The following is a 24,584-nucleotide window of genomic DNA, read 5'->3' as shown; positions in this document are numbered from 1 at the left end:
CCTGATGCTGCACTAGCCCCTACATCTGTACCAGATGTCCGCAGAAATCTATAGCCAGTGGATCCACATAGCAGTGTGTTCACCTGGCCTGTTCCCCCAGCCCTCAAACCTCTCTGCACGTGAGCGCATTTGCACAGGTAATATGCCCGTGCAGTTATTGTGATTGTGCGTGCACGATCCCAGTGCCTGCACACACTGGTCAGTCACCTGTGCATTGCATATGTGGTTATGTAATGCACAAATTAGGGCCATTATGTAACAAGTTACTTAAGCACATAAATCAATGTCCTTAAAGTTAGGCACACGCTTAAGTACCTTGCTGAATTAGGGCCTAGCTGAGTAATACATGTAGTGCAGAGCCAACAACCCCAGTGGGCTGTGGGATGCACAGTGGGAGTGTGCCAGCTACCACAATATTTCAGGAGGTGCAGCATACTCTGCCTGGTGCACAGGGGTGTCTTGCACCCCACGTAGGGTTGCCAACTTTCTAACCGCACAAAACCGAACAGCCCTTTTCCACACCTACCCTGCCCCTTCTCTGAGGCCCTTTCCCCCACTCGCTTCATCCCCCCTCCCTCCATCGCTCGCTCTTCCCCAGCCTCACTCACTGTCACCGGGCGGGGGCGGGGGTTCGGGTGTGTGTGTGGGGGTGAGGGCTCCGGCTGGGGGTTTGGGTTCTGTGGTGGGTCCAGGGATGAGAAGTTTGGGGTGCAGGAAGGGGTTCAAGGCTGGGGCAGGGGGATTGGTGTGTGGGGGGTGTGGTATGTGGGCTCTGGTGGGGAGTTTGGGTGTGGGAGGGGACTCCGTGCTGGGGCAGAGGGTTGGGGTGCAGGGTTCCAGCAGCACTTACCACAGCTCCCAGGAAGTGGCAGCCAGGTCCCTGTGGCCCCCTACTCACATGGGTGGCCACTGGCTAGGGACGCTCTGCGCGCTGCCCTCATGCCCGCAGGCGCCACCCAGGAGCTCCCATTGGTCATGGTTCTCGGCCAATGGGAGCTGCAGAGATGGCACTCAGGCAGGGGCAGCGCACGTAGCCTCCCTGGCTGTCCATGTGCGTAGGGGCCACCGGGACCAGGTGACTGCTTCCAGGAGCTGCGCGGAGCCAGAGCAGTCAGGGAGCTTGCCTTAGCCCCGGACCCCCGCTGCGCCGCTGACCAGACTTTTAACAGCCTGATCGGCGGTGCTGACTAGAGCCACCCGGGTCCCTTTTTGACCCAGTGTTCCAGTAGAAAACCGGATGCCTGGCAACCCTAAGCCCAGGGGTTCTCAGAAAATGCAGTCCTTGCGTTGCCCTGGACTGTGACTGTGTCCCGTTGCTGTGCAGGGGTACAGAGGTGGAAGGGTGCTTTCACCCATCTAGGCCCGCTCATCCATAAGAAACAATCTGGTCTCTGGTTCTGAAAATCGGAGCCCTAATTTCTTTAGTGCCAAAATATGATTCTATATTAGGTTCAGCATGACATTTCTGGATACATAGCTGCTATTAGAGCTGGGCAAACTCTCCATCATGAAAAGCTTATTCAGCGAATATGTCTATCCTCCCTCCTTTTTTCCTCTTTGTGACTCATCCATGAACAGTTTTGAATCTTTAGACACTTGCCCAATGTTACAGAATTGTTCAAACCCTTTCTGTGAAATTACTTCAGCCCATTTGCTTGCACGGCATCTTTTACTATTGGCTGAAGTTTACTCTTGGCGTGTGATTGGCCACCTGAGTCAGATGGTTTTCTTTCTGCTCCTTGACTCAAACTTCTATAAAGAGAAGGAGGGATTTCCAGGTAGCCTCATGATCATTTCTGGCATTGAGACACATTGGCATTTTGCTTTATCAAAGGTTCTTGCAAACAAAAAAAATCCCTCATGGGAAATGAATGCAAGACTCATGAATACCATTCAAGCTATGTCACAGCTTCTGTTCTAGTAGATGCTTGTTAGTCTAGTTTGAAGTCTCTTGCAGCTCTTTTATTATGCAGTCCATGTTAGCTGATGTTATGCCGGCCTCATAAATTCTTTACAATGATTGCAGTTGACATAACAGAGAGTTCTGAAAACCTGTTCTTATAAGGTGGTTGGTTGGTTGCTTTGTTTAAAAAAACCCTCTTCCTTTAATACCGTGTTCTTCTGAGGAATTTAGATTATTCCGATTTTCTAATTTTATTCCACTAAATAGGATCAAAGATTTTGTTTCCTTTTAATCAGTTTCCCTTTTCTACTAGTAGATTTTCCCATAAATTTAGATGTTCTCAGTTTATAATATATGGCATGTTAATAACTATGATAGAAAGAGCTAGTCAGTTTAAAAAATGTTGTCTTCCTCTTAGCAAATCATTTATTGCTTTTCCCCAGCTATGAATCCCAGCTGATCAGACTACAGTGACAGGCTAGAAGGGTTTTAGTTTATAGAGATTAAAAGCAGTAACAAATGATCTGGTGACAATTGGTAGATTGTTTAATTTGTCCCTTTAATGGAGCATGAGTGCTAAGATGATTGCAAATTTTCTCAATTAAATTTGAAAAACGTAACTTTTTTTTTTCATGAAAATTGACCAATTTAGCATCAGAAAAACATACCTTGAAATTTTGTGGGGGTTTTGCTAAAAAATAATAGGATTTGTTTTTAAAAAATTCCCTTTTCAAAATTTAGAATTGGAAATTTCATTGCGACAGAGATAATGTTTGCCTCTTTCAACATCATTTTGTGTAAATCTAGGCAATGGCAATTCCATATTTACCCCAGTGGGTGCTGGCAGAATTCGGCCTGGGAGCTGGGAGCTGCAGACAGTGGGATAATGCATACCCACAGATTCAGGCTGAAAGTCCTGGTGTGAGAGTAAACTCCCGTTTGCTGCCTGCCATCACGATGCTGTTGCAAGTGTAAGCAAACAACCCAATGCATTATGCAGACCATAAACTTTTGAGCAAAGGTTAATCTCAGCAGCTCTCCTCCATGAGGGATTAAAAGGAAATGCTGTGCATACCCAGAGAGTTACTCTGCAGTGAAGTGAAGCGAGGCCATGGTTTTCCTGTCATTAATCACGTGCTGGGTTGGTGAGCTGGTTGCAGTATAGAAAGTACCATTCTTAACTCACTTTGTTGCCACCGATGCTGTTTACTCCTTCTCCCCAAGGGTCTCATTTAAACAGTAATGTGCAAAGGGAGGGCATGAACAAGCCCTCTATTTATTGTGCATTGTTTCTGTTCGAAAGGCCCTGTGCAAACTGCTCCTTCAATTGTGCTGGCAACAAATGCTTTCTAAACTGTTCTCATCCCACATTGCTCTCCCAGAACGGCACTTCCCTACCATTTTCCAAGGTAGTTGTAGCATGGCACCATTTAGCCTTGCGCAGGCTAATAGTGTGGGACACAGGGCAGCATTGCAAATCCGAAGCTCTGAACACAGCCAGGCCCCAAAGTTTGATTTGTTTTTAGATCACTGTTAGGTTCTCTTTCTTTGACTTCTTCTTTTTAGCCTTTTTGGTGTACTTAGGTCATATTTTCAAGCTTTTCACTGCAACCCTGAGGTCCTGAAACATAGCTATTTTATTGATTGATTGATTTGATTTAACGAAAGATGCAATTTTCACATAGACCGTTCACCACCCTTCACTCCTATTTGGGAACAGAATATCCCACCCTTTCTATTGAAATTATCTCCCATCCCTAGTCTCCTCATGGAAATCCCAGAATCCAGATCTCCCTCCAGGCAGGGTTTAATTTGTAATGAAAGAGGTGCCAGGGCTCCAGCAATTAGGTGCTGGGGCCCAAGCAAATTTTTTATTTTCAGAACTGACACGGCACAGGTGCCCGGGCTATGAAATGCCAAGCCTAGAGGTGCCGGGGCTCAGTCCTGGAAAGCCCTGGCACAAATTAAGCACTGCCTCCAGCCTTTGTCCCCTTTCTCCTGCAGCCTTCCCATGCATATATCCCAGAAGGCTTGGTGTGCTTCTGTGACTGTGATTGTTGGATTGAAGTCTCCTCAGGAACATTCGTGCTTCAACTAGGCATGGGGCTCAGGAGCTCTGTTAACGTCTACACTGCCTCAGGCGAGCAGCTTGTGGTTAATAAACACAGTGTGACAGGAGGAAAGAGATATTTACTTTGGCTCATTAAGTTTCACTCTAAGAAGAGAAGGAAGAATTGTTCTGCTGCTTCACAGCAATTATGCCTCTGTTGAGCCTTTCCTATTGCTCTCAGGTTTTAGTTTGAATTTTATAGGATCAGATATTTTTAGCACCAAAAGGCATCACCTCAGTCATCTATTCCTGTCTTCCCTTTCCCCCATATGGCATTGGACCGAGTCAAGAGCCTTGGGAATCAGGGGAACCTGTTTGGATCAGTTAATTGAAAGCCTGCCGCTAAGGTGAACTCTGGCTGGCTGAGGTGAACTCTGGCTGGCTGAAACACTGGGGAGGGTGGGTATGTCCAGGGGATGCCTGAAGTTTGCATGGGGGGACAATTGCAATGTGGATCCAGGCTGTAATTCCTCAAGTGTCCAATTTTTCTTGTGAGCTCTACTTGGATGGAGCTTTGGTGGAGCTCCTTCGGGAGCTTGACTGAAGTTGTGGCAGCAATGTTTCCCAAAACCATCTCGCTTTCAGTTTTCAATTTCCTCGTTACTTCCATTCATCGCTGCCTCCTTGTCCCTTTTGACCAGTCCGAATAATCTCTCTTCTTACTTTTGGTTCCCTGCAAAGCCCTACAGATTGTGCAAACCAGGTCAGGTAAAATAGGAATGAACACTTGAACCTTCATCCAAAACTCAGCTCCAAGCCAAACTTCTTTTGAGCTTCTGAACTGTTCATCTAAAGCTTTTGCACGTTTAGCTTCCAGGTGGTTTTGGAATCTTCTGCATACTAAGCCTCTATTCTAAATCTTGTAAGGTTCAGTCATTCCTTTCCAGTACTATCCTAGCACATGTCTACTGTCTTCCATTGGAGCCATGCATAGATCATCATTTCAGACTTTCCTCATTAGACATCCTGCCTCTAATCCTTTCAACTTTCAGGTAGGGATGGCCCCAAGCCAACGACCTTGATTTGAAAAACCGCTGACCTTTGAGTTTGAGAGGGATCAAAATGCAAACCCAGCACCAGATCAGAATTTTGCAGCTGACCTCATGATAATAGGTCAAACCAAAAGTTTGGGACCAAACAACCTGAACTTTGCAGGAGTTTGAAATTCGGGTATGTAACTGAGCCCTGGTAGCTGTTCTTTGGACTCTTTCTCCATAGGTGTTCTTGGAGGTCAGGATAAGCTCTTGGAGGAATTATTGCAGCTAGACTGGAACAGGCCCCAAGAGAAAAGGGGACAGGATCCAGCCATGTCTGGGTACATAGCAGAGTGTCTGTTCCTTATGTGATGGTTGGATTGGTGCTGCCCAGGGCGAGCCCACGAGTCTACTTCTCCCAAGAGGCAGATCAATTTAGTGATTTTGTTCACATCTCCCATTCCATCCCACTGCTCCTTTCACACCCACCAGGCACACACACAAAGAATGCCTAGGAAGTTCCTCTCTGGGGACTCAGGCAAGCGTTAGACTCAATGAAGTTTAGTCATAGAATGAGTCAGTACAAGAGCTGGTCAGAACATCTTTGGCTAAATGAAATTTCACCGAAATATGTTGTTTCACCCAAGTGGAAATGTCTCCCCGAGATGTATGGATTTCAATGAAGTTTTCCTTGGGAAGGTTAGAGAGAGAGACTCTCACACTCTCTGGGTCTCCCAGGCCACGGCCCTAGCCCCCAAACCACCCTCCCCCGCACACCTCGCTTTCCCCAAATTGACACAGTTACGTTTTTGTGAAAACATCTGAGTGTTTCTGTTGTGCATTGGACTAAAACAAACTTTGGAACCTCACAAATCGCTGTGCTATTGTCATCCTCCCATCAGCAGTCAGGGAAAACGGGAATGTTTGGCAGCCCTCCCAGCCAATGGAGGAAGCATGACCCTGAAGCAGGACTAGATCTGCTTATCCAAAGTGAGGCATTGCAGGGTGAAAGTGGAAGAGAAGAGCGGCACCTCTTGGGGTGATGGGGGAGGTGGGTCTCGGGTAAAGCTGGAAGGATCGGTGATTATTTAAAATAATGCTTGTAAGGCGTTACTAGAGTTTGTCACTTGGAACCCAATGCTGCCTGCTACACAGCCATTAACAACTTGGGCAGGATCGGGCCCAGAGTGGTGCTTATCTCAAGGGTTAATTGTCTCCAATGAGGTCTCTGAGCCACTTGCTGTCTTCCAACTTCTTCGTACAAAGAACCACCAGCTTTTCTGCAGGGAACTTGTGAGGAGCAGATGGTAGTTGGCTCTCTGCATCTGGACAGAGGAGGAAGGGGAAAGCGAGCAGGTGCAAGGAGCTTCCCCGCACCCATGCACACCTGCACAGGTGTCAGCCACAATCCCAATCCACAAGCACCCTAAGTGCAGCATAAATCCTTATGGCATTGCTAGCCATCCCAAAGTGCTAGGGGAGGCATGGACTCACCCTCTTCCTCATTAGCTGGCATCAAGGTTGGATGCTTTTTTAAAAGCTCTGCTCTAGGAATTATTTTGGGGCAGTTCTCTGGCCTGTGTTATGCAGGAGGTCAGACTAGCTGATCCCAATGGCCCCTTTTGGGCTTGGGATCTATGAATATGAATGAGAAAAGCAGGCTGCACCACCAGAAAGATGTAGGAGCCACCTCCCTTCCTGCCAGAACACATTCTGCCTGTCGTGTGCTCTGCTCGTCTGAAGCGTGGCACGTGGAGCCATTTGCTTCCCCCTTTCCCTCCCTCCTCCCCTTTTGGGAGGCTGGGGCTCGCAGAGGCACAGCACAGCCCCCCCCGAGAGCCGTTCTCTTTTTCTCTCATGTCGCTGGGCGTATTGTATTTCTTGGCACTGAGGATCCATGACATCTTGATTTGCAGACAGTCAAATAAAATAGAAAAATAATGCACACTTTAATAGGTTGACACGCTGCTTCAGGCCAAGTGCGAGTATTTCTTTAACATTTGCTTTGCTGCCTTATGTCAGTAACAGTTGCTATTGAAAGTAAACACCCCAACTGGTTAAATCAACAGTGTTTTATTTATTCAAGCTCATAAACTACAGTAGCTGGAGGTCACTTTATGAAGTGCCGACCCCTGGGGGAGAAGAAGAAATAATGTGAAATTATTGCATACAGGCCATCCATCGTGAGCCTTAGAGGAAGGGGATTTACTGGTGATTGATATTCTTTGCAAAGGAAAACAATAATCCTATGGAAGCAATACACCAGTGAAACTTCTGTCCTCTTACGAGTGAAAACATGGCATATGCTAAGATCCTAATTTCTTTGCCAGTTCCATTACAGTTGTGGCTCAGGGAGAAATAATACATCAAAAATAATAGTAAATAATCATTAATAATAGAATATTCAATTTGCAAACAACTTAATGGCAGCTGGATGCATACAGGTAAATGTTAATAAACCATTTTATGCACTATGACCTCACCTCTTCCCCTAGTGCTCCCATTAACCTTATGCCTGCCTCAAGGAGAAAAACCAGACCCTGTGATTGAAACTCTTAGTACTGAAATTTTTAATCCTCTGATCCTGACGTTTTAATTAGATATGGAATGTTTCACTGTCCTAAACTGTCATATAGTATTTTAGGGTTTGGGGGGGGGGGCATAGTCACCATTCCACCCTCAGAAATGGCAGCCTTTCAATGATGGGCAAAATGATCCCAATATATAAGCACAATTTTCAGAGGAACCAGAGGTGCAGTTGCACGCACAAAATTCACTTGCAACTGGGGGCCTAATTTATACATGTAGTTATGATCGCTGCATGTGCACATTGGTAATTGATTGTGCGTGAAATGACTGTAATTGCCGATTTGTGTATGCAGTTGCACACACACAGTTGCTGAACCTGCATGGGCAAATCAAGTGTGGATTTTGAATACATAGTTGCATGGGCCAGTGTGAAAAGTACTTTAGAATGAAAGGTGCCCATAAAGGAAAACTAGGGCTTGGAATGCATGAACACATCCCAGTGCATCTGTTACCTTCTGTGGACCCCTTTAAAAGAAAAAGTTGTAGCTGCAGGGCCCAGAAGCCGGAGTAAGCATGTGCCCTTAAGGAAACTGGATTTAAGGTTTCCTGCCTCAGACACTGAAATCAATGGAAGCTGCGGTGGGTGCTGGGCTCCATTGAAAATGAGGCCTATAGCGACCCTGTAAAGAAACATCACACCTTCATTCTGACACAACATTGGACTGAATGAGAGGACATACTACTGCCACAGGTGAAGTTTAAGTGTGTCCTCCTTTAAATGCAGTAGATGGGTTTTTTATGACTATTATTTACTCTTAAGCTTTCAGGGCTATAAATCTGCCTTTGTGATAAATCCAATTATGAACTCATCAAAACCTTGAGTATTTAAAAAAAGGGATTAATCATACAGCCATGTGGAAGAAATTAACAGCTTCTGTGAAAGTTATCTGCATAGATACTCTTCATTGGCATCTTCTTAGTCCAGCTGTCATAATACATTTGATGGGCACAATAAGGCATTGTCCTAAATTCAAAGCAAAACAAAATAAAAAAAATTTACAATGACACAGTTACTGTGATAAATACCAAACTATATTTTTTAAATAAGCATAAAGTGTATTCTGGGATTGGAGGTGGAGTTTGTCAGCTGAGCCTGTACCCAGCCTCCATAGTATCACTTGCAAAAAAATTGCACACACAAATACATTTGGGCTAAACACCAGGCCTGGTCCCAGGACGGTGTTTGATCCTTTCCAGATGTCTGTTCTGGGGAAGGACTCCTGGATCATGGCTTTTTTCAGATACTGCTGTTTGTGACCAAGCAGGCTTGCTTGAGGAAACAGGTTAATGTGGTGGAGACGTGATTCCTAGAAGCTTTTTTCCTGCCCATATGAATTGTTCTAACTCATGTTAATCGATGATTATGATCTGGAAGATGCTATATTACATTTCTATAGAGGAGCCTCATGTGCTTCATAACTCTCTCTCTCTCCCTCCTGCAAGGCAGGAAAGTATTAGTCTCCCCAGTTGCCTGACTGGGATAACTAAATCCAGAGAGGTGGAGAAATATTCCTGGTCTAGGCCCCATCTGGTCCCAACTTGCCCCATCCTGTAGATACCACCCTCTCTGTTATAGATGGGCATCAATCAATAACATATCTCCACACTGATCCTCCTTCGGCTGGTCATTCCCTTGTTGTTTATCCTGTTATGTTAAAATTTTCTCTTTCTGTAGTGCATAGACCTGTTACTCAGTTATCCCTGCAGCGGCAAGTAACCCCACAAGGTCATAGAATGTAGCAGAGCCATGCTGAAGCCACTGGTGCTGTGTGCATGCAGTGGCCCATCTTGTTGTTCCAAGCAGCTGTTTGAGGGTACAAACCCAGGGCTTCGTGTACTCAGCAGTTGTGCATTGATGTTGGTGAACGAATTGTTCTGAAGCCTTTTCGTGTTGTCTGTCCTGCTGGAAAGGAATGGAGATTTGTATTGGTTTTCTAAAAAAGGAATTCAGTGTTGTTCAGTGGAATCCTTCTGGCAGGTGGAATGTTAAGGCTCCAGGATTGTAGTGTGTGAGGATTTAAAATTTGGCCATTTATTTGGAAACAGACATGGGCACGCTCCAGCTCATTCATCCAAGCTGTCCTTTGTCAAGGACAAGGAGTAAGGCCAGCACAGCTACAACTTTGGAGCCAGCTCCCGAATGTTTCCAAATAAAAGGTCTCGAGTAAGTTTATTTTTCCTTTTTAAACCTAAATTTAGCATCTTAGAGAAGCTCCTTTGGCAGCAAGAGGATGGTAACGATGACAAGATCAATCCGTGGATAGTTCTGTGAAGATCTGGAAAGTCCTGGTAAAACATATTTGATTTCATTCATGTCTGCATTTTGTCCACAGCCCAAAGATCTGCTCATGAGCTTCCAATGGTTGAAAGACAAGATATTGAGAGCTGCCTAGTTTACGGCGGACAGCAGATGATCCTGTCTGGTCAGAATTTCACAGCAGAGTCTAAAGTTGTATTCACTGAGAAGACGTCAGGTAAGGCAGATTTTGCAGTGTTTCTCTGATGAAATGTATAGTCTTAGGAACTGATCCTAAAAATATGTCACACATTATGAATAACTGTACTCATATGAGTAATCCCACTAAAGTTCACGTGAGTAAAGCCATTCCAGTCACTGGAGCTAATCATATAAGTAAAGTTACTCGTGGGAGTAAATATCTGTGACAGGTCCTCGGAAGATAAGGCAAATAGTGTTGTTCCCATTTTATAGTTGGGTAAATTGAGGCATGGAATGATTAAGTGATGTGCCCAAGGTCTCATAAGAGTAATTGGGCTTGGGACTCTTGAGCAGCGTATAATTTTAATACAACAGGTATGATTAATGATCATTGTCTTTTTGGGGGGGAAATTAAGGCTAGGGCCAGTAATTGCCCAATAAAATATGGACTTAATTAAAAATAAAAGTGAGGTCAGCCTCAGTCGCTCACACACCATCAGAAAGTGTGTTGCTATTTAGTGGAGAGACCAGCGGTCTATGGGCCACCAATCTTTCCTTGGAAATTTTAATGTCAGTCAGAGCAATTTCTTGGTTTACTTTTTTTTTTATTAGGCCTGTGTGTTGATTCTTTCCTTGCTGTGCTGCCATTGTTCCGTCAATGTCCGTGAATTGTTGGGGTGCATGAGAGTATTTTGGTAGCATAGCACTGCTAGCTGTTTTGCAGTGACTAAAGAGGGTTAATGGCTCCTCTCAATGCCATTTTGAAGCAGCGTCTGAAAACCCCTCTCCCTATTTTCATAGGACTTCTAGAGAAATTTGTGACCAAAATGGATGTTAGAAAGTAAAACAAACAAGAGTTCTGACCACATGAAATCTAAGGGCATCTACTCTAAGAAGAATAAAGACCTAAAGTCAGTCTGAGATTGATGTTTTCAACCTGGGATGATCCCCATCCATCAGAATGTGGAACGCCATGTACTGCTATCTGACTGGCATTGCATGGATGTACTACTAGAGTGAAAATATGAGACAGTTAATGGAGATGGTGTGTGGGTAGTGGAACAATAGGTGCCTTCCAAACAACAGAATGTGATGGGATTGAAAATCTTTCCAATACTGTGTACCATTTTTACAAACTGACTGCACAAAGGAAGTCTTTTTGATAACAGAGCAAAAATATAGCTCATATCTTCATAGCTAACCCCAAGCAAATGATGTTGAGATTAATTTGGATCTGTTTCAACACATGCCTTAATTCTTGCCAGATGTACCTTCCAAATAGCAGGATGTAGGGAATATCCATCCAAGAAGAGAGGAAGGATGGGATTCTTGTGCTTAAGGCATGGAATGGGAAGGTGAAGGATGGTTCTGTTCCCAACTATTTGAAACCAGTGGGAGCTGCAGGTGCTCAGCACTTCTGATAATCAGGGCCTCTGTGCTTCAGTTTCCTTATCTGTAAAATGGGCATAATTATTAGTATTAATAATTACCTGCATTACTGGAGCAGCTCGGAGCCCTAATCCTGGACCAGGATCCTATAGTGCTAGGTGCGGTACAAATATAGAACAAAAGGATGGTCCCTGCCCCCAAAGAATTTACAGTCTAAGTCTAAAACAAGAGCCAACAGGTGGAGACAAGCAGACAGGAGAGCACCAGCAAACAATGAGAGGGATAATGCAACCCCCTGCCTCAGAGTGAGGGTGTGAGACCTAATTTATTAATGTTTATAACAGTATTTGAGATCCTTGGGTGCAAGCTGCTGGAGAAACACTAAGAATATTTTTTTAAAGGGGTAGCTTGAGTGCTGCAGCTCTGATCTTCATAAGAAACACTGATAAGCTGTTCAGAAGCAAACAACGCCAAAATAAACCCATGGTAGGTGGGTTGTGCATCTTTCTGGTGCCCCCGTCATTGTTGCTTCTGCTTTCAGATAGCTAAGCTGCCCTAGTGAGCCTATGCAAGGATTACATCTTTGTGAAGGAATTAAGCTGCACCAGCACAAAGGGAAAGTATGATTATCTCTGAGTTTCACTTTGTGAAATCATGGGCCTTGTCCGCATGGGGAAATTGTCTCAAAAATTTCCCACATTGGCTGTCCCCGTTTCAGTTCCATCGATGCTAACAAGAGTGGGAGTGCTAGTGTAAACAGGGCACTAGCAAGTATGGGCGTTTAAACACTGTACAGTGTGTACAACTGCTCTGAACATGCTTAGATGACGTGATCCTTAAAAGGTGAAGTTTCAGGCCGCCCTTGCAATCCAGCTGACAGAACCAGCGGGGGTGAGGATCAGAATTTTTTTTTGGCAAAAGACTAGCACACACATCTCCATGCAGTGAGAAATGTTAATGAACCCTTTCAGCTGTGAATCTGCGATTTGCTCAATCTGACAATTTTGATCTGAATTGCAAACACTCCAGAATCTGGGTGTATTTGGATGTGGGGTCAAAAGGCCAGTCTCTCCACTGAACTGGGAACTGAGGATGTATGACCTGGTGTGCAATAAGAAACAGAGCTAAAGGGCTATTAAAGTGTTTAGTGATAAATTAAACTTGACTCTCTAAACTGAAACCCTAAATTTGCCATTCCTGAGATGACCTTTCAGTTTCTTCTTTGGATTTTATAGAAAACTCAACATTCATCATTAGAGAAATGAAACTCTACCCATATTTGATACTAACATACAATATGCCATAAGGAACAATGGTAAATGTTACTGGATTTTGTGTACAAACTATTTCACTACATAGATTTTTCCCTGGGCAACTCATTGGGTGATAGGCTGAAATATTTTTGGCTGGCAATGTTAAAATAACCGGTGCTTGCTCTGTTGTACTGACCACAACACAAATTGATGAACTCACTAACCAGTACTGTATAAAAGACTGTTGTTTTAAGACTGGTACAGGAAATGGTAGCAGGAAGTGAACTTCAGTGGCTGGGCGCTACAGTTAAGCACTGTAATCTTGAGCTTCAACCACGTACTGCATTGCATGCTTTTATTAAGAAGGCATCTCAGAACTAAGGGCCAGATCCTCAGTTGGCGTAAGGCATTATATCTGAGTGAAGTTAATGGAGCTACACTGATTTACATCAGTTAAGAATCTGGCTGAAAGTGGGTTAAGATTTGCACTTACTTGGTTCTAACTCAAGTAAATATAATACTTGAGTCTATAAAACTTGATAAGGGAGCAAGTGATTCTGTAGATAAGAATTCATTTTCTGAGGCCAAATTATTCTTTTTATGTTGACGTTGGTAGAGGCGGGCTCCAATGTTGGAGAAGGGTTTCAAAAGTCCAGAAATTCAAGGCTGTCCATGTTTTGGTTGAGCCTCGATCTTACTAGTAAAATCTATGTAAAAAAAAGTTCTGGAATTTCCCTTTTAGATTTGTTTTAATTACCATGTAGTAATTTGCAAATTACATGCCTTCAGTTGCATTGTATTTACTCCCATTTTGTGTGCTGGTTATTGCTGCTTTCTGCAAGTGGTAGGAAAGCTTCATATTCCTGTGGGAGAATCGTACATATGCATGGTGTTTTCCTTTGCCAAACTCTTATGGTGGCCACATGAACATCATGAATCATCTGTAGGACAATGCAGGAGGTGGAAGAACAACCCAAATGGAAAGTGTATGTCTTTGGAGTAGATCCACCATAAATCTTTCATTAACTCAGCTATACAGTATAGGGAGAGGAGGTGGCTGCCTCTGTGCCCTTTGAACTTGGTGCAGATGTTGAGGTCTCTGATGCACTGATGCTTAAAGTCCATTTAAGAAAAATCTCCCCAACCCTCCAGATTCAGACAGCAGAGTCCTGATTTTTTTCTCCCCCTGGAGTTTGTCTATTTCACATTTCTGAGGTTCCCATCTCTGTGGTATCTAAGGCTCCAATCCGGTAGCAATGTATATACACGGACCCCTGACTCTATATGGAGACCAACTGACTTCAAAAGAGCTGCATGCGGCTGCCCAGTCTTGGCCGCCGGGGACAGGGGTCCAGTATGCTGCGGGGGAGGGGCTACGGCTCGCTCAGCCCCTGTCCCTGGCAGCTGGGTCCGGGCGGGGAGCAGCCCACTGCTGCCCTAGCTGCTGGGGACAGGGGCCAAGCGAGCAGGAACACCTTCTCCCCCCAGCATGTTTCTGGCTCACTTGGCCTCTGTCCCCGCCATGGCTGCCAGGGAGAGTAGCTGAATGTGTGTGTGGGGGAGAGGGGGAGGTGCAGGGAGAGAAGGTCAGAGCCTCACCCTGCAGGTAATATGGGGCGGGGAGAGCATGGTGGCGCAGGGCCGGGGGGAGGAGGGGTCACTGGGCAGGGTAGACACGTGGGGTGGTCACTTGTCCTCCCCTTTAGATTGTACCCCCCCCTCCTCATATGGGGAGGCATGAATCATCTATGACTGCAAGGTCGATATTATCTCTTTGTACACATGGGGGAACTTGAGGCACTTGCCAGAGTCAACACAGAAAAGACGTGGCAGAGCCAAGATGAAAGCTCAGGACTCCCTGACTGCCAACCCTCTTCTCATTCCACCTGCAGGAAGCTATACAGAGTCTGCTGCTTCATTTTTGAAGGTGTCTCAGTAGAATTCACTATGTCATGCAAGGGACGCTTGACTACAAAAAATACTGCAGGCGATAATCCTGCCCTACCAGTGGGAGTAAAAAAATGGTCTTCAACAGGGTTGCTTGCACCAGTGTAAGGAATAGCAGAATTTGGCCCACTAGAAATTTTCTCTGCTGCTCTCTGCTTCCCACAGTCTGCCCTATGCAGAATGGGAACCTAATAATGTTAAAGTTTTTAGATGAACTTTGCAACCCATGATATCTGAGCAGGCTTCAAATTAGGCAAAAACAGTTTGCACTTCCCTGGTAGCTACAAAAGTGGATAGTTTTTTCATCCTGATTTACATCCAGTCTCAGTGACCCCACCACCACCTCCGCTGAGACCCCAGTCTCAGTGACCCCACCACAGTGAATCCAAAAGGAAAGTCCCTGCTCTGTTAAGAAGCATATCTCTTCATTGCTCTGTTCTTCTTTATTATAGCACCATAGCCCCCAGTCATGGACTATGACCCAACTGTAGTAGGCACTGTGCAAACAGAACAAAAAGTCGGCCCCTGCCCCAAGGAGCTTACAAGCTAAGTATAAGACAAGGGACAAAAGATGGAGACAGGCAGACAGGGGAGCAGAGGGAAATAGTGGGACAATATTGGTCAGCATGACAGGCTGTGCTCTCTGCACACCAGCAGCCTAATAGTTGTCAAGTTTTTTTAGGGCTCAAAGCAAAAGAGAGTGTTGAGGAAGGATTTGAAGGTAGATAATGAGGTAGCTGTGCAGATGTTCACAGGGAGCTGCTCCCAAGTGTAGGGGGCAGCCTGGGAGAAAACACAAAGGGCTTGCTTGAAAATTTAACAAGTGGGCAATGGAGGCTGGCATCAACAGCTCAGTCATGAGTGACAGATGCCAGGTAGGGTGAGTATTGGCTATGATGGGCCTTGAAAGTGAATACAAGCAACTTGTGTTTGATGCGCTAGAGAGGCGGGAGCTGGTGGAGTTATTCAAAGAGAGGGGTGCCTTGACCAAAGTGATAGGCTAGGAAAATGCTCTTTGCAGCAGCATTCTGATTGGATAGGAGCAGGGCAGGTCTGCACTTGTCAAGGCCAGAGAGAAGGCTGTTTCTGTAATCAAGATGCACTATGATAAAGAGCCTGGATGAGCGTTTTAGCTGTGTGGAGGGATAAGAAAAGCCGTGTCTTAGAGATGTTATGCAGAAAGAATTGGCAAGATTTAGCCATAGCCCGGATGTGAGGATCTCGAGAGAGGTCTGAGTTGAAGAAGATGCTCAGGTTATAGGCCTGTTTGATGGGCAGGATGATGGTGTTGTCCCTAGTAATTGAGAAAGGAGGTAGTAGGGAATGTTTTGGGGGGAAGTTCAGAGCTGTGTTTTAGCCACACTTAACTTGAGCTGGTGGCTGAACATCCACAATATGTCAGAGAGATTGTTTGGGTATAGCTGTCACAGAAACTACTGTAACTGCTCTTGTGCACATATACATGTTCTTCTAATTTATGTGAGGAAGTCCCTGATTGTATACATAAAATGGGTGACTGCATGTTCAAATGTGCCTATTAAACCATCTGTGCTCCATTTGCCTGCTTTGCACAAAGTAATTATGCCTGCACACATAGGTAGACATGCAAATACGCAAGCCAAAGTTTTTTGAATACCCATCCCTCACTGCCCTCTAATAATAAACAACTGAGTTCATTTGCGCTATTTCTGTTGCTGATTTCTAACAACACCAGCACAGCCTTCACCACACACATCAGTACGCTGACACTGGGCAAGTACGTCCAGTTCTCAGAAACATATCACGGCAATTGTAAAAATAACAGATTTTACAGCAATTTTTCTGTCAAGGATTGCACTCTTTAAATATTCCAGGAGCGTATCATTCAAAGCAGGTGAGTGTAGGGGCATTTTCTATTGTTTGGTATTTCTCCTCTAAAGAGGAAGATAAACTGGACGTAATGATGCCTGTTGTCAATCCTACTAAAATGCAATATATGCAGCTGTCTACCATAGTTTAAAGGAAACTGTGGCTTTTATAATCTCTGCCTCTAGTTGAGGAAATGTGGATTGCCACTATAAATGTAGTTAAAATGAACAGCTGCTGATCAAATAAGAAAAGCTCAATCTTAACTCTCTCTTTACTTAGAGCCTGACATCTCTTTACTTAGAGCCTGACATCTAGTGGTCCTGAGGACCCTCAGTTCCAGTTGAAGTCAGTGGGAGCAGCAAGTGCTCAGTTTGTAATGGGAGTTCAGGATTCTCAGCATCTCAGAGCATCAGGTCTTTTAGCTCTATGATGCCAGGTTGCAAAGGGGGCGGGGGGAAGGGGGGAGTACAGAAACCATGCGAGGACAGAAACTAAACATGGTGGCACCTTGAGGACAATTTTTTTGGTGGGGCCTTAGCTGGACATGGGCACATCAAGGGCTAAATCCTGTTGAGCACCTCCAGCTCTCATTGAATCCAAATGAATGCTTCAGATGTTGCTCTTAAAATCTGGCCCTAATTAAGGCCACTTCTGGAAGTGCCCTTCTGTGCTTTGCTGTAACTGGCGTGCTGTTCGGTGACATACATTTTTGCTGGTGTGCAGAGCCCTGCCAGAATGTGCACATAGGCATTCTGCAGTCCCTACCTGCCAACATCCTTTAATTTAAACACACGCACTCTCATAGATTCAGGCACAAACCACTAGCAGCACATGCCCTTCCAATGCTAAAGTTTTACTTTCACAGTTCCAACTTATGGCCTGGAAATGCATGCAATTGTGCCATTAATTCAAATGTGCAGTTATTTATTTATATTGCAGTAATGCCTTGGAGTCCCAGTCAAGGGAGGGCCCTATTGTGTCCAAGTATAAAGAAGACACTCTCTGCCCTAGAGCAATGTCCCTCTTCTCTTTTTCGTAGTGTTAAGTCTAAAGTAGGTGAGAAAAAGGGGAACAGCTACCTTCTAATAATCCTCGCAGTTTATTAATGATCACTCTGTTCACCTCAAAAACATCCAAGGGAAATACAAAAATTTCAGGCCATGTTCAACACCCTGGAAAATTCAGGATCCACAATAAAGCACTTCCATTTCTCCCCGCAGAAAGGTTTGCTTTCTGACCCTAGAGAACAACCTGCAGGATTCCAAGGAAGCCCCAGTAAATTCTGAGAGCAAATTTCAAACTCAAAGGAATTGAAATGGGAAAATCTAAATTTTGAGTGGCCAGAGCAAGAGAACATGACTTAAAGAGATTATAGTTTAACATACCACTCTCTGATTTTATAAGAATCTCACCATGCACATGCACACACACCACTGTCTGTTTCCATAACTCACTGAACCCAGAACTCAGCATCAGGAACAGGAATTTGATTCAGTTTTTCAGTAGAAGAGGCCAGAAAAGGAGTTGTAGACTCCGGGAAAAGCAACAGGCTCAGTAGATCTGAGCTTGTCACCTTTGAACATGGGATTACTCAATTGATTATGGATCGACAAGATTTTTCCCAGGGACTATATGAAATACATGTGCTACAATGCTAGTATTGCTCCTTTCTTAGTGCACCGGATTGCTAGGATTTTCTCTGGTCCTCTCATTTTGTGACTGCAATCCATCTTTTAAGGCTGGATGCTTCTGGATGCACATCCTCCCCCAATATACCCCTGCAGAGCAGCGGGATGGTTCAGGGGAATAAATTATACTTCTCTGAGCGGGGAGTCCCCCCTTGCTTTTTATATTAGTTAAAGGTGACCGACTGCCTTACAAGTTAATCTCCTCTCCTTATGGCTTGCACGCCACCAAAGAAAGGTATCTGCAGAACTGAGAGTGTAGCCCAGAGCCCAGCTGGGAGGGTTTGCTGCCAAAAGAGGTCAGGTTTCAGCATGAACTGTAGAGGGCAGTGCTTTGGGTGAAGAAAGACAAAGATGCCTTGATAAATGCCAGTGCTTGAGCATTTGGCTGAAGAGGCGCATCAGCCATCAACATGCCACATGCTTATTATGTCGGCCTTCATGGCAGCTTAAAGTTTGCCTTTTTTCTGTTGAGCAGACGGGAAGTTTCATTGGTAAATGGAACGCTCTTCTTTTCTCAATCTAACAGTTGCTGAAAAAGCACTGCCAACCGTTCTAGCTGCAGGCTTTAGCTTGGGTGTGATGTGTAGCGCCCCAAGCATTCTCACACTCCAGGGGGAAGTTGTCAGATGTTAAAGCGGGGATCCCAAAACCTCACTGCAAAATGGGGGAACGGGGGGGAGGAATTTAAGGATACATTCACCAAGTATATATTTATATTTTAAAAATGCGGCTGCAGAAGCTGAGTTGCCATAGCTGTGAGAGACTCACTGAGACACAGTGGAATCCAGTGTTTTGGAAGGTTTCCCCGTATGACACAAGGTTTTGGAATTTTACAGCTGGTAAATCCTTATTAACACAGGCAGCCACTACTGGCTTGGATTCCCTGGCTCACTGTTTACTATGGGGGCTCTGGGTGGAAGCAGGCCTGTTCCTGATTATTCAGCTTTGAAACTTAATTGTTTAAAGAGCATATTTAAAAAAAAAAAAAAAGACGTTTCTTGGAATAAACAAAAGGCAGCGAGAGAAGCTCCCATCACCTGTTGAAAGCAAATTGATCGTATAAAATGCTGGCGTGGGTAGTGGAATTCCTCATTCTCCCACTTAGTCATCGCATCCTGGTGTGACTCATTTTCTTATATGGAGGTTCCCAGTGGTTTTATTTTGAGTGGAGCTTTTGTTTAATAAAATATAGAAATATGTGTATGATATATATTTATTAAAAAAAAATGAAGTATATTTCCATGAATTGGCCTAAGGAATTATTTGGAACAGCTCTGGAACTACAATCTGCCCCTGCTGTTTCACTACTCAACTACTGTATTTGTTTCATTGCAACTCAAGTCGAATTCCTTAAACAATAGACTCGGGGACAGCTCCTCTAAGACTTGTTCTCACTGTACCAAATGTCAGACTTGGGGTGGGGTTGAATGGTGGATGACTAATTCACTGGCCTTTTACCTCCCAGACCCTGACATGTATCTTTGGCCTTGATGACTCAAATTCAAGTCCTCAGTGAAATGAAAGCACTGGCTTCAGCTCACCACAAACACATCTTTATGAACCGCAATGGGAGTTTTGATCCAAAAACAAAAACAAAACAAAAAAATCCACAGCATTCAACCCTTATGAAGAACTAAGTGGCCCATTTCGGGTGAGTTCTAAATGTGTTCCAGCTGCAGTAACTCTAACTTTGAGAGTTATCTCTAAGACAGTGGAAGCTCCCGGGGAGCACTGCCTAGGGCCACATTCTGACCTCACTATCTGTGGAGTGACTCGGAGTAATGCCATTGGCTGAGATCAGATGCCATCCCCTAACAGTGTCTCCCAGGACGTTTCTGAACATTCCGTAAGTGGATTCTGTTCCATCAGTGGAGTTGGCAAAGTTGTGATAGTTTTTGTTCTCGGGGCATCTTGAAAAATTTTCTAGGGTCTTCTCGATGGGGGGTGGGGGGCAGCCTATCGCCCGCTCATAAAAAGTCAGAGACATATTAATCTTCATGCATCTTGGAAGCGCTTCCAAGAAGCACTGTGAATAGCCAAGCCCAGAGGCAATTATATATAGATGTTTAGTGATGAAGCAACTGTCCAACCAGCTATGCTCAATTCCTTTAGAAGTTGACGTGGGCTTACTGTGTGATGAAAAGTTAACAGTGTCCCATTAAATATTTGATGTGATCCTTAAAAGGCAATGTACATTTTCAATTGAAAATCACCTACCAGCTGCTATAGAATCCACAGAATAATACGGTTAGTCTTCAGTTGGTGAGAACTGTGAAGAGAATCATCTCAGTCCATCAGTCATGCCAGCTCAGCTAAGGCAGAAAGCTCATTTTCCTGCTAGTTAACAATCTAACGTAATGAATAACGGATCGTGAATAATGTGCAAAGGCTGTAACTGGTTCGAGAAAACTTATTTGACTAATTAAGAAAAACAACTACAAGGGACCTGCAGAGGATCATGCAAAGTTTTCCTAATGCAGATTGACACTTTCATTTTCCCCCAAAGTTTGAAGCAAGACTTTTGGTCCGATCATGGTTTGGGCTAGAAAGGTAGAATTACATTCTTCTAACAACTCATTCATTTCTACAGAGAGTGCTGACACAATCAGATCTCTCATCAGGGCTTAGTGCTAAAGCTCACTGCCCTGAAGCAGTACAAAAATCAGCTATTTCCTGAACATTTCACTGCACTGTATGTTAGCGACTTGCCAACTAAGACAAACCATTAAATGAACAAATACAGGGAACCACGCCGGTAAAAACTGAGAAGTCGGCTATCAAGGCCACTGTGGCTTAGAGGTCTAAATCCAGCTACATTTACCTTCTTTAGTTGATCTGCTGGCCCTTCAGCTAGGCAGTCCGAATTCTATATATAAAATCCTCACACAGAATTCAAGAGACTCTTTGCTTATGTGGACCCTGGCAAGGAGCTGGTTTGGAGCTGGGCTCATCTACTATGTCTTTGGGTAGTAATGGCAATGCGTTTTCAAGTGCATGTCCTTTCAGGGATAGAGCAGCCACTGATTTTAGGTAACAGGGCACATAGGGGCTTCATTGCCACTCTCATGTGCTTATGAAGACTTAGTAAACATGATGATAAAGGGGTGAAAAAATCATGAAAGTAGGGTTAGCTACAGTGCATTATGTCCCCTTTTTTAGAAATAGGTGTTCAGGGTCAGAAATAAACTCCTACCAAGCCTTCAACAGAATACAGAACTGAATAGATTCCAATGGTTTTGAAATGTATTTTCCACCACCACCCTCCACTTTAAGTTTCCTTTCTGGGGCCAAATTTTAGGTCAGGTTCTGTAATTCATTCCAGTTACCTATGTGCACAATAAGAAAAGGCGACTTTGGAAAATATACCTGTCCTCTTCTAGGGCAGTTAGCCTGTTCCATGAAGTGCAGGAACCCATTCTGACGGCTTGTTGCTTTGCTTTTGTGGCCTCCTTACTTCAGTACACAGGTGGAGAAGTTTTGATTCTATCCAGCAGAAGGCAGTGTTACACACACACACTTGGGGGTAAAGTATCAGCCGGGTTGATGCCCAGTTTTCTCTGTTAGCAAGCAGAGAGGCGACTGAAAATGTGTTTCTATCTAACGCATGGATAGAGCATGATTATGCTATCTAAACACTATGCAGTTCCTCCAGTACTGACATTGAGCATGTTGCTCAGTGGGGAAGAAACCTATTTACATCCAGCTATAAAAGCAGGCTTGAGAGAATTAGATTTTTATTTTTTTTCTAATTTCAATAGATAATATTGATGTTATTTTTAAGCCTTTTTTCAATTATTAATTTAAATTTTCACAGTTGCAGGGAATTATGTGGCGTGGATTAGACAAGAGAGGGGTCTGAAAATAATTACTTTGTCTCCCTCTAGTGGTGGCTAAGCCAGCAAGCGATTGATGAGGCTGCTACAGGTTGGCTAGGCGACACAAGTCTTTTAGCTCAGGCAATAGAGGCTTATGCATTTATCTCAAAAGGTCCCAGGTTGATCCCTGCTGACGACAACCGAGGGGGTCAATGTTACATTTACAACCATTAAAACACAAATTGTCAACATGTCCTGTCAAAATATATTGCCTTAGATCCATGTCTAATACGTTCTCAAGCAGCTTTTTTCTGACTTTGCCTATCTGTAAATTTTGAGCATTCGCAGGGGAAATATTTTATTTGTCGGTTGGTGTGTGTGTGCGCATGGTGAAATCAACATTTATTGATATTTACTGATAAAAAGTGAATCCTTCCAAGCCTATAGAAAGGCTATAACGTCTCAATCTCAGCTGGGACCTATAGATTTTATTATAATATAGGTATTAGTAACCCATGCATCTCTCAGTGCATCCACCTTCCTGGTAAAAATTCCACTTTTTCAATAGAGGGACAAGGTGGGTGAGGTAATATCTTTTATTGGCCCAGCTTCTGTTGGTGAGAGAGAGAGAGAGAGAGAGAGACATGGCTACAGCTACACTGCATACATCTTTTTAATAGCTCATTTTAAAATTTTGCTTTGATCTCTCTCTCCCCTTCCCTCCCCACACATTTATGCATATTTCATGCTGGTGAAATGTGTTGTGTTGGCAGCTGTGTGGAAAGTATTCTGTGTTCAGGGCTTCCCCAGATTGCCCCATCAGTGAACCCAAGTGAAGCCGTCTCTGTTTCACATTTTATTCAGATTTTCAGTTACCTTTCTGGGTGTGCACAATTCAGAGGTTTCTTTTTATTATTATTGTTGTGAAAAAAATAGGTTAAAGTGGGGCTCTTTTTAATGAATGCAGCCATTAATGTATGGCCTCCTGGCCTCTGCCAGAAGCTCGCTCCACTGATCATAGGGGTTAAGGGAAAAGCAAATATTGACCATCTAAAATTAGGGTTTGTATGTGCATGACTATAAAAGAAAAGCAGCAAGACAGATGGAGCATGGCACATGATATTTAAGCATAAAGGTCAGTGCATGAGCTGCAAAATGTTTATATTCAACAGCCTTTCAATGCTTAAAGAACAGGAATTGTCACTGGTGACAGAGTTGGTAGGAAAATGTTTAATGGCTGTGGGCATAAATAGATCCATGTAGAAGCATCCGTCATCATTAGAATGATAACCCCCAAATAAATACATTTCTTGTTTACTTGGCGTTAGCCTCGTTCCCACTCTTAATCCCCATGGACTTTGAACTCAGTCTAAACATCATCTGACTTTTATGCCTGGATTCATTAGGTTTCAATGCAGTTTCAGTGGCTCAGTCACTAAATCAAATCAAATGTTGTTGTGGTTTGCGTATGCTTCACAGGCCTCTTGAGTATTGAACATGACTCTGAGGCCTGTGTTGCCTTTGTTTTATGCATTACTGACGGCGAAAAGTCTCTGCCTGTAGTACTTCTATGCCCAAGGTAACTCTGTTATATGAACACTGGGGTACAGCACACGATCTAAGATGATCATATTCTGTAATGAGGAAGAATAGTGTCAAAAGTCCCATTTAGTTGCCTTAGTTGTTATTAGGGATCGGTCATACTGCATTGTTTAGATGACTCAACGTTATATGCATGTGCCCGCTGGCTTTGAGGGTTAGTTAAGGAACTGTTTAACCCATGCAGTTCTGAGAGTAAGACTAGCCCCCAGACTTGTCGCTAGAAATATACCAGTCAGCTTTTGGTTTTACAAATAGGATTTTCTTGGCTAATTTGACATTCAACTGTATCCTAATTCTTAACTCCTCTCCAAGTTCAAGAATTTATAGTTCTTAACCTACACCAGGAAAATCTCATAACAGTTCATAAACTCCACTATGTGTCAAACAAGCCTCTAACCTTCACCTTGTCCAAAGGTGTCATTTTAAGTACTGGCTGGAACAATGAGTGCCCATCCTGTCACCCATGAAGTCCTGGCTTCAAATGTGAAGGCAAGAAAAGGTCTAAAATGAAAATTAATTGAATAGAATCTGTAGTGAATTTCCACATCACACGTGGTAGTTTGAAGATGCCAAGGGCGGAAATAGCAAGTATCTGGCTTTGAGGCACTGGCAGTAATATGGAGAACCAGGACTGTAATAAAAGGAGGTTTTGCATGTCGAGAGTTGAGGTGCTTTGGCAGAGCTGGGTGGAGACCCAGGACTAGGACAGCAGGAGGTGCTTTGGCAGAGTGGTGTATGGGACAATGCACTACAGCAAGTGAAAAATGAAGTACATCACCAGATCAGTGTAAACACCATTGTAAGGGGTCTGCCTCCAGCTGTGCTTTTCAACTGCTTTAACCCTATCCTTCAATTCCTTGAGCAGAAAAAAATCCCCAGTCAACTCCTAATTGATTGATTTATAAACTATTTTACGGTAAGATACTTTTTGCTGTTGATCTCCTCCTCCTCTTACATTCAGAGGAATCGCAATAACAATCTCTCTGGTATTTTTGATTTACGAGGAATCCTTAATAGCTAGTATGATGG

General features: G+C 43.9%; 1 protein-coding gene across 7 annotated transcripts in view; it reads left to right on the top strand.

Annotated features, from left to right (window-relative positions):
- Nucleotides 1-24,584, top strand: part of NFATC2 (nuclear factor of activated T cells 2) — a 134,942-nt gene that overhangs the window by 56,055 nt on the left and 54,303 nt on the right. For all 7 annotated transcript variants that reach the window (XM_065566006.1, XM_065566005.1, XM_065566004.1 and 4 more), the window contains exon 6: nucleotides 9,910-10,050. In XM_065566006.1, the coding sequence (XP_065422078.1) occupies nucleotides 9,910-10,050 (141 nt within the window). The remainder of the gene's footprint in view (nucleotides 1-9,909; nucleotides 10,051-24,584) is intronic.

Source organism: Chrysemys picta, chromosome 13, assembly GCF_011386835.1.
Source record: "Chrysemys picta bellii isolate R12L10 chromosome 13, ASM1138683v2, whole genome shotgun sequence".
Lineage (NCBI taxonomy): Eukaryota > Metazoa > Chordata > Testudines > Emydidae > Chrysemys > Chrysemys picta.
This window is presented reverse-complemented; position numbering and strand designations above follow the sequence as displayed.